Source organism: Narcine bancroftii, chromosome 6, assembly GCF_036971445.1.
Source record: "Narcine bancroftii isolate sNarBan1 chromosome 6, sNarBan1.hap1, whole genome shotgun sequence".
In the NCBI taxonomy this organism is placed as follows: Eukaryota; Metazoa; Chordata; class Chondrichthyes; order Torpediniformes; family Narcinidae; genus Narcine; species Narcine bancroftii.
The window spans coordinates 194,104,719-194,115,061 of NC_091474.1; the positions used below are offsets into that span (position 1 = coordinate 194,104,719).

Genomic DNA, 10,343 nt, shown 5'->3' on the forward strand with positions numbered 1-10,343 from the left:
TTAAACTCAAAGTGCACTTTAGAACTTTGTTTAATTTGCTTGTCAAATAAAGATGTCCCATGACAGAGTTTAACCACAGTCATGATCAACCTTGTCACTTTGATTTTACCATGTGGTTTTCTGTGAACTTTAAATCCAAAATCGTGCCAGAAAGTGGTGACTTTTGATAATGCCTGAATAGGACACAAAATTAAACTTCATCATTCCACAGTACACATTGCAATGTGTGCCAAATATCCCATTGATACAAAACTTAAAATTTTCAGCTGTAAAGTGGTTCATCTATACAAAGAGACTAAAATTCCTACCTTGACGATGAAGTCGCAACACCATCGCTATCTTCTCGCTGGCTCCGATACAATCCCGCACATGTACTGTTAGTTATTTGCGAGCAATCAGCGCTCCTCTGTGGGGTCTATCCATCCAGTTCGAATGCTGTCGGCTCTATACAGCCTTTAAATGGCCTGTTACAGGAGCTGACGGTGATTTATTTTAAAATATCCTAATAAAATTCAAACTTTGAAATTATCATTAAAACATTGTGATTTGCTTTTTACAGCATCCACTGGTCAGCAGTAAATGTCAGTTTTTTTTTTGGGGGGGGGGTCATTTTATTTAAAGGGAATTGCTCAAATCCAAAATTTTACGTGAAAATTATGGGATCATCCTATCCAAGGCTCTCATTTGTCCAAAATTATTTATTTATTTGTATAGCTAAAATACTTGACCTGCATATGCATTGTCAGTGTTATGCCTGGTTGTGTGTCTTCATGTTTTGCATAGAGGACCAGAGAATGCTGTTTCATGGTTTGTACTTGTATAATCAGATGACAATAAACTTGACATGAGTCATCCTATACAACGCATATGGCATGTGCAGTACTGTACAACCGCTCCCTCTACTGGTTTCTTTAATGTTTTCTGTCTCCTGACAGAACATCCATTGAAATGCAGAACCAATCATTTGTAAACTTGTGCAGAGAAATTATACATTAGTCCAAAATTTTTGATTCCTACTGTACATGACACAATCCAACTAAACATAACAGAAAAGGTCCTCCAAAGCATCTGCAGAATCATAAGATGTGGCAAAGCATGTTACTTCTGATACATTTATTAAAATGGAAATAAATGCACAACCACCATAAATTGCAAATACAGTGACTATATGGCTTTGGATGAGAAACTTAATCAGGACTGAGGACAACATCTCTAGTTATTTAATTATTGCTTTGGTCTGTGTTCTGAAGGGTTAAATAATGCATGTCTGTAAAATGCATCCATAAAATGGTACCTTCAACAATGCAGCACTCCCTCAATATTGCACTGAAGTAAAGATCTATTTACATCTATAAAGCAGAGCTTAAAACTCATGAACATCTCACTCAGACAAGGGTTTCAATCCAGAAAATAGCTCTGCATTATTATTGATGAACAATCCAGAGAAAAACTTTGAAAATTCACTGCTAGAAAAATTCAAATTATCTTTCAATGGGGAATAAAATTAAGAAACTCACCATTTACGATTTTCTATTATCCTTTTGGATCTCCGATATTATAGGATAAACATGAAATATATTAGTGCAGCCCAGGTTGTAAAGACATTTGATAGTTGTTTAGGAAATAAACAGGTTACATTACACTACTAGTGTCAAACAGGGTACACTTTCCATCAGTCTTATTTTGAAATATCCAATTTTTTGATCAAAGATTCAGTGAACATAGGATTGGAACACATTACAGAGATGTTTATTGAATCCAAAAATTGCAGTGGTCATATTAGAAAATGTAATGAAGCTGATAATTTATAATTATGTACAAGAAAATGTAAAGTGTAATACCCAAACCCTGAATGGTTGTATTTTTTACAAGCATAACATTAGAGATTGTTCTGATACATCCACCACAGTGGGAAACACCAAACTGTAGTTCATGCCCGATACACAGGTTAGCAGTACTGCACCAGTTTACTCACAAGTAACAGCAAAGGTCATAACATTCCCTTTACTTGAACATGTCATTCTTAAATAAAATTAAAAATTTGTCTATTTTATAGAATTAAATACAGTACATTGATTGAAATTAGCTTTATTGTTATCTTGCACTTATCACTTCATTTTTATCTGGCTTTGAAGGTAGAAGTTTTATTTCAAATGGTTTGAAAAATTCTAGCAATCCTTTAACATCTTTAAGTTCTAGATTGTAATCTTCCGCTATTTTATCAGCAGTCCATATCTCAGGCTGGAGCTTGTGGTTGTTGAGTACTGTAAGAGCTTCCACGATGCTCAGTTTCCCTTTTGGAATGTGTGCAATGCCAAAAGGGTCATGACTCAAAGTGGATTTGGCAAGTCTGTGCTCTTGCAATTGTTTAGAAGGTTCATCAATTGGAAGGTTCTGAAAAGGCAAAATAATTACACAAGTAAAATGTCTGTGCAACCCTGAGACAACCGTACTTTCAATAACAATACTTCTGTCAAGAACAATTCATGTAATCGAATTGTTAGATTATTCAGTCTATACTGGCTTTATGTTGGGCAAACCAGCCAGTTGTAACGCCCGCTACACAGTCTTTTTTTATCCTGCTCATACCTGAAAATTATTTTTCATCAAAGTGCCTATCCGATTCCCAACAATAAGTTCTAAATCATTTCACTTCCATGATCCCCAGAAGAGATGAAGATCATAACATTCTTTGCATCCCCTGGTAACAACCTCTCAATACTTCAAAATACCTCCCCTTATTTACGTCATCCAAACCCTTCATGTGTTTTATATTCCTGTAATATCTCCTATCACCCTTCTTCATCCCAGGGTGAAAGTACCTTGACTTCTTCAACCTGTAGGTTAAATCGCTCATCCCTGGAACTGTTCCATCAAATCTTTTCCACACTCTTTCTAAGACCACCTTGAAGAATAGTGACCAGAATAGCCATGGCCTAATCAGTGTTTTGGCTCTGCTTCTGTACTTCATTTATTCTATACCCTTAACCAACCAACTCAGATGTATTAAAAACACAAAATGCTGGAGAAGCTCAGCAAGTCAGTGTCCTTTATGTATCAAAGAAAAAAAATACATAACTGACATTTTGGGCTTGAGCCCTTTGTTAAGGTATACGTGGGAGCAGCAGGGGTTACAGATGGGGAGCAGAGAGAGAATCCCACACAACTCCTTTCGGAGAGCAAAGAAGAACTTCTTCAGGCTAGGCATCCCTTGAAGAGCTTTCAGAGTTGTTGTAGAAATCGGAAGTAAATTACAAAATGCTGGAGAAATTCGGCAGGTCAGTGTCCTTTATGTAGCAAAGATAAAACTATGTAACTGACTTTAAAAAAAAAATCTTTGCTATGTAAAGGACACTGTTTGACCTGCTGAGCTTCTCCAGCATTTTGTTTTTATTTCAACGACAGTGACTACAGATTTTTGTGATTTAAAACTCAGATGTATGCAGATATATACCTAGTTTCCTCTGCTTCGATAGGTTAAGACTATGCCATCTCTCCTCTTCTTTTCTGTCAATGTATACTTACCCAAATTAAATTTCATCTACCATTTACCTGGCTATTTTAGCCCTCCTTCTCCTTTGCAATCTATTATTAGTTTCATCAATTTGCTGTACCTCAGTGATTCTCAACCTTTTTCTTCCCACTCACATACCATTTTAAGTAATCCCAATGACATCGGTGCTCTGTGATTCGTAAGGGATTGCTTAAGATGGTATATGAGTGGGAAGGGAAGGTTGAGAATCACTGCTCTAGAGCCAATAGTTACTGAAATATTTGCTTGAGAAAAATTGTCATTAGTCCATTTCCTTTGGAGTTATGAAACTGTGCACATGAGTCAATTAGGTACAATTAAAACAGTGGTTTTCAAAAGAAATTTAAACAACTGACTGCAATCAAGAGAGGAAAATAAAACAATAAAGTGCCAGAGTTCTTAAATGAGTCCCTGATTGCATTTATTGTTGAGAAGTCTGATGGTGGAGGGGGTAGCAGCTATTCCTGACTCTGGTGGTACAAGTCTTGTGGTGATAGAAGCAAGAGCAGTGTTCAGTGTGGTGTGGATCCTTGATGATTGCTGCTGCTCTCTGATGGCAGGTTTCCCTGTAGATGTTCTCGATGGCAGGGAGGGTTTTGCCTGGGCTGTGCCCATTACCTTTTGCAGGCCTTTACACTAGAGGGTATTGGTGTCCCCATACCAGACCGTGATGTAGCCGGTCAGCACACTTTCCACCACACATCTGTAGACATCTGCCAGGGATTCCAACGTCATCACAAACCTTCGCAAACTCCGGAGGAAGTAGAACCGCTGACGTACTTTCATTATGATGCCATGAATGTGTTGGGTCCAGGAAAAATCCTGAGATGGAGACTCCCAAGAACTTAAATTTGCTCATCCTCTCCAATTCTGACCCCTAATGATCAATGGATTGTATGCATCTGGATTTTCCTTCTTGAAGTCAACAATCAGCTCCATAGTTTTGGTGATATTGAGTGCAAGGTTATTGTTGGTGCACCTTTCAGCCAATTTTTAAATGTCTCTCCTATATGCTGACTCATCTCCCCTAATGGATAAATACTTGGAAAATTATGACGAGAGCAACTTGATTTTCAGATAAACCTAGATGGTTCACCACTGTTTCTGTGGTGAGACATCCTGTCACTTGGGCTGGTCTAAAGGCACTGCCAAAGCCACACTATTTCATAGAATTATCACACATATCATTTACATTGATATATTATCATATCTCTCTTTCATTCACATGCTTACCCAGTTCAGTTTGATCCTTTTTTTAAAATCAGTGAGTTTCAGATCATACCAACTCAATATTTTTTGATCTCAAGATTGAAGGAGGGATCTAGAATCAACTTATTCATACATTTTAATATCCCTGTCAGGACATGACAAACGTCTTTTGGCCAATGCAGTATACTTAACATGTAATTGCCATGGGAATACAGACAAATTGTAGCAAAATTTCAAATAGCAAAGTTCACAGATTGCAATAAATAATGATCTGTATTTAGTGACAGTGAGTGATGGATAATATTTGCCAAAACAATAGGGATAATTCCACTGCTCAGCACTTGCCGAGTTCTGGACTGGAATACCAGGTTAGATTTGTGGACTCGTGTTATTAGAATGGGACACAGAAATGTACTTCACAAGTAATATTGTGATCAACTGAGGCACAGCATTACTCACGTCCTATCCACTAAAAAGGACTTTTCTTTCTTTTTTCTTTGGCTTGGCTTCGCGGACGAAGATTTATGGAGGGGTAATGTCCACGTCAGCTGCAGGCTCGTTTGTGGCTGACAAGTCCGATGCGGGACAGACAGACACGGTTGCAGCGGTTGCAATGGAAAATTGGTTGGTTGGGGTTGGGTGTTGGGTTTTTCCTCCTTTGTCTTTTGACAGAGAGATGGGCTCTGTGGTCTTCTTCAAAGGAGGTTGCTGCCCGCCGAACTGTGAGGCGCCAAGATGCACGGTTTGAGGCTATATCAGCCCACTGGCGATGGTCAATGTGGCAGGCACCAAGAGCTTTCTTTAGGCAGTCCTTGTAGCTCTTCTTTGGTGCACCTCTGTCTTGGTGGCCAGTGGAGAGCTTGCCATATAACACGATCTTGGGAAGGCGATGGTCCTCCATTCTGGAGACGTGACCTACCCAGCGCAGTTTGATCTTCAGCAGCGTGGATTCGATGCTGTCGGCCTCTGCCATCTTGAGTACTTCGATGTTGGAGATGAAGTCGCTCCAATGAATGTTGAGGATGGAGTGGAGACAACGCTGGTGGAAGCGTTCTAGGAGCTGTAGGTGATGCCGGTAGAGGACCCATGATTTGGAGCCGAACAGGAGTGTGGGTATGAAAATGGCTCTGTATACGCTAATCTTTGTGGTTTTTCAGTTGGTTGTTTTTCCACTCTTTTGTGTAGTCTTCCAAAGGTGCTATTTGCCTTGGCGAGTCTGTTGTCTATCTCGTTGTCGATCCTTGCATCCGATGAAATGGTGCAGCCGAGATAGGTAAACTGGTTGACCGTTTTGAGTTTTGTGTGCCCGATGGAGATGTGGGGGGGCTGGTAGTTATGGTGGGGAGCTGGCTGATGGAGGACCTCAGTTTTCTTCAGGCTGACTTCCAGGCCAAACATTTTGGCAGTTTCCGCAAAACAGGACATCAAGCGCTGAAGAGGTGGCTCTGAATGGGCAACTAAAGCGGCATCGTCTGCAAAGAGTAGTTCACGGACAAGTTGCTCTTGTGTCTTGGTGTGAGCTTGCAGGCGCCTCAGATTGAAGAGACTGCCATCCGTGCGGTACCGGATGTAAACAGCGTCTTCATTGTTGAGGTCTTTCATGGCTTGTTTCGGCATCATGCTGAAGAAGATTGAAAAGAGGGTTGGTGCGAGAACGCAGCTTTGCTTCACGCCATTGTTAATGGAGAAGGGTTCAGAGAGCTCATTGCTGTATCTGACCCGACCTTGTTGGTTTTCGTGCAGTTAGATAACCATGTTGAGTTCCTCAACCTGGTTCCTCAACTAAAAAGGACTAACTTTTAACTAAAAATATATGGCACTTTTTGAATTAGCTGTTTATCAAGTTTAGATGAACTTGTCAAAAATGAACTTTTTTTAGAATTATCAACAAGGTAAAGTTCTATTATTGTCACGTAATACATTTAGAATGTCACATAGATGAAATTCCTTAACTTTTGTCTACCGTAGACAGAGTGTCAGCACTCTGTCCAGCACCTGGTGTTCCTGGGCAGTCTCCCCTCCAAGTACTGACCAGTCCTGAACCTGCTTAGCTTCCGCGATCAGACAATCTCAAGCTTATTCAGGCTATTAGGTGCCAAAAATCCAAAGAATCACGGCCCAATGTTGTATGTTCACTGCTGTGCATGTTTTTACATTTACCTTTGAAGGAGAACCTTTCGAATCAACATAAATATCTTTCAGAAAAGACAAAAGTTCTTCATTCTTTTTGTGAGCTTCATTCATTTGTGGGTGGTCTGTGGAATGAAAGTAAAAGTTTAATGTTTATGACTCAATTAGTTACAAAATTATTCAATTGGGGATGCGTTTCATTAATTTGAAATTAGAAAACTACCACCCCTTTGTTTCTCTGCGGATGGTATCGTAATTGATCAGCAGGGCTGCTTTTGAAATGCCAACACTGGGACCCCACAGTCAAAATATTAAACAAATGCAGTCGATTCTTGCTCCAAATTTGTAGAGCAAGCCATGGGCACCACCTGAATAGTTCAAGGATTAGAGTAAAGACCAAATAAACTTTTCAATAATGGCATTGTAGGCCCAGAACCATAATCTTATGGGCTACATAAAGAATTTGAAATGAATTTCACTATTACAAGGTTGTCCTGTCTAGAAGTTCAGCCCAAAAGGTTGGGGATGTAATCAGTGGGAAAGGATACATAGTGTTAGCTAAAAGTACACTTATTATAATTGAAGAAACTAAAAATTACTGGAGAATTTACACAAGATATAACAAAAGGATGAAGATGGGTAGTCAAACAATAAATGATTTGACCAACGAGGTGGTTGATATTGAAACATATTAGAAGGTGCATTGATGGCAACTGGGGTTTAAGTCCCATTCTTGCTTTATCCTCAGAAACTTCCATTTCTATTATGATCTTAACTAGACAGAGGAGTTTTCTGCAACACCCAGAATTGACTACTGCAGCCAGAGATTGGAAAGCGAACAGGCCAGAAAAACACCGGAAGCTTTTCTTTCTGTCTGAATGGATGTGGAACCTGAATAGAGTCACAGCAACCAGATAACCTCCAAGTCACCTTAACCTCTTGCAACTCGCTTGGGTTTGCCCGTTCGAGTGCACAATGACCACAATTTGCATTCAAGAAATAAAGCAGACAGGTTGCACTCAGGTGGGATGGAGGCGAGTCCGCGGGGTCTTGTGGAACGGAGCCCCTCGTTCGCACCCCCGCTCGCCGGCGTACTCACTGCGCCACTGCTGATCCAGCAGCGGGTCGGTGCCTGGGTGGCGCGGAGCGTGGCTCGGTTTCTCCCGGCCGATCTCCACGTGCGCCCTTTTCTCCAGGTTAAAGTTGCGCAGCGCGCGCACCACCCGCGAGCCCATCCTTCCTCCTCCTCCCGCAGCCGGCTCGCGCACGGCGCGACTCGCCGAGAGCGAGCAAGCAGAGACCTCGGCAGAGACAAACGCCGTCAACAGCGGGCGGTAGCGCCGCCTCCCGGGAGATGCAGGGGGAGGTCGGACGAACTTCCTCCCCCTCCGAACTCCCAGTCACGGTCCCACTCTCTGCAACGTGGACCTCGTCAAGTTTATGATCATCACATCGCACAGATACAACCCGACGAAACAGTGTGATCCGGTTCTCGGTGCAAGGCATGCAGACGCACAACCAGTCATAACATACATAATGCGTACGCGTATTCATGGATGCAAAATATATATAAATATTGTTTCATGAATCTGAGAGTCTCCAATGGTTAGTGCGAGCAGTTCCTTTGGTCATTCAGCCTTCTCCCTATCCATGGAAAGAAACTGTTCCTCAGCCTGGTGGTGCTGGCTCTGAGACTCATGTACCTCTTTCCCAATGGGAGTAGCTGAAAGATGCTCTGCACAGGGTGGGAAGGGTCGCAATAATTTTGTGCACCCTCTCTAGACAACCTCATTCACTAGGTTTGGGTTGCGGTGAGTGGGGAAGACTCCAATAATCCCTTTTGCCACTCTCATGATCCTTTGGATTGACCTCCGATCCATTTCTCTGCAGCAACCACACTACTCTTGATGATGGCCGATAACCTTGCTTGCTTCAGTCTTCTCAGGAAATGCAGTCGCTGTTGTGCCTTCGTGACGAGTGAGGTTACTAGTTAAATGAACTCCAAGGAACTTGGTGGTCTCATTTCTCTCCACTGGAGAGATGATGTGCAGTAGAGGGTGGTAATTCCTGGTCCTCCTGAAGAACATGATCATCTCCTTTGTCTTGTCCACATTGAGACTCAGTTTGTCACTTTGCAGATTTCCAACATTTTATTTTGGACAATGCAAGGAATAGGAAGAGACTATTCAGCCTTTCAAACTCATTCAATCATTCAATTATAGATTATGTATGATCTGAGACCTACTTCCATATCCCAGAAAACTGATCAAAAGAGGAGGGATGGTTTCAAAGAACAATATTTAAAAGTTATGACTTATTGACTGTTGAATTCTCTTGCCACTCACATACACTCCAAAATATTGGTACTGGATCCATATTGTTGTTAAGAATTTAGATGATAATGTATTTAGCATGTTTAGGAAATGTATGAATGCAGCAAAATTGGTGATATAGTGGACACAAAATGCTGTCTAAGATAATAATATAATTTAGATCAAGTGGAAAAGAAGGCAAAGGATAGGCAGGTGGAATATAACTAAGACAATTGGGCAATAGAGTTTAATAGTTGAAGACAGAGGAGCAGTTGATTGGGCAATTGAGGTCAGGTGACCCAACATCACTATAAAAGTGAGGGACTGTGAGGTGGAGTGGCCATTGTCAGAGTGGTAAGGCTTTGGCTCAAGGCAATAGTGTAGAAGTTTATGTAAGAAAGGGCCACCCAATTTGAGGAACAAAAGGTAAGGGCAGGTTTTAGGTATAGTTTTTTTTTCCCTTTAGTCATGAACAGGGGACTAAACAGCAGCCAAGGCAGGGGAATATTCCTCTCACAGAATGTGGGTTATCAGAGAAGATAGCAGGATCCCTGATGACTTCATCTGAGAGAATTGTATCCAGCTGCAGCTCCTGACAAGCTGAGTTAAGGAATTGGAGTTGCTATCATTTCTGGAGGCAGAGAGGGTGATACAGGAGTTTATAGGAATACTGTTACCTCTAGAAAGAGGAGAGTAGATGGATGACAGGAGAGGAAAATGGAACAGGAAGGCAGTGCAGGTCACCCCTCAATAAGAAGTATACCATTTTGGGTACAGTTGGAGGGATGACCTACCAGGGACAAGCCACAGGAATTGGGTCTCTGGCACAGAGTCTGGTCCTGTGGCTAGGGAGGAGAAGAGGTAAACTGTAGTGACAGGTGATTCCATAGTTAGGGGGACAGATAAGGGATTCTGTGGAAGAGATTGAGAATCCCAGATGGTATGTTGCCTCCCTGGTGCTCGGGTCTGATATATCTCTGATTGAGTTCATGGTGTTCTCAGGAGGGAGGGGGAGCAGCCAGATGTTGTGGTCCATGTAGGGACCAATGATATGGGTAGGAAGGGTGAGGAGGTCTTGCAAATACTGTTCAGGTAGTTAGGTGCTAGAGTGAAGGACAGGACCTCTAGAGTTGTGAACTTGGGATTGCTACCTGTGCCAT

The 10,343-nt window shown here is 41.6% G+C and overlaps 1 protein-coding gene across 1 annotated transcript; it reads right to left on the reverse strand.

Moving 5' to 3' along the window:
• Positions 1-1,733: 1,733 nt before the first annotated feature.
• On the reverse strand, positions 1,734-8,188 carry ndufaf4 (NADH:ubiquinone oxidoreductase complex assembly factor 4). Its single transcript, XM_069888305.1, has 3 exons — positions 7,971-8,188; positions 6,902-6,996; positions 1,734-2,394 (listed from the first exon to the last, which is right to left on the reverse strand). Exons 1-3 carry the CDS (start codon positions 8,104-8,106, stop codon positions 2,095-2,097), a joined length of 531 nt encoding a protein of 176 aa, XP_069744406.1. The 5' UTR covers positions 8,107-8,188; the 3' UTR covers positions 1,734-2,094.
• Between the last annotated feature and the right edge of the window lie 2,155 nt (positions 8,189-10,343).

Coding starts and splice junctions, on each gene's coding strand:
- ndufaf4 (XM_069888305.1), bottom strand. CDS start 8,106: ATGGGCTCGCGGGTGGTGCGCGCGCTGCGCAACTTTAACCTGGAGAAA. Junction 6,997..7,970: donor GCTGGATCAGCAGTGGCGCA/GTGAGTACGCCG, acceptor TTCATTCCACAG/ACCACCCACAAATGAATGAA. Junction 2,395..6,901: donor CGAAAGGTTCTCCTTCAAAG/GTAAATGTAAAA, acceptor TTGCCTTTTCAG/AACCTTCCAATTGATGAACC.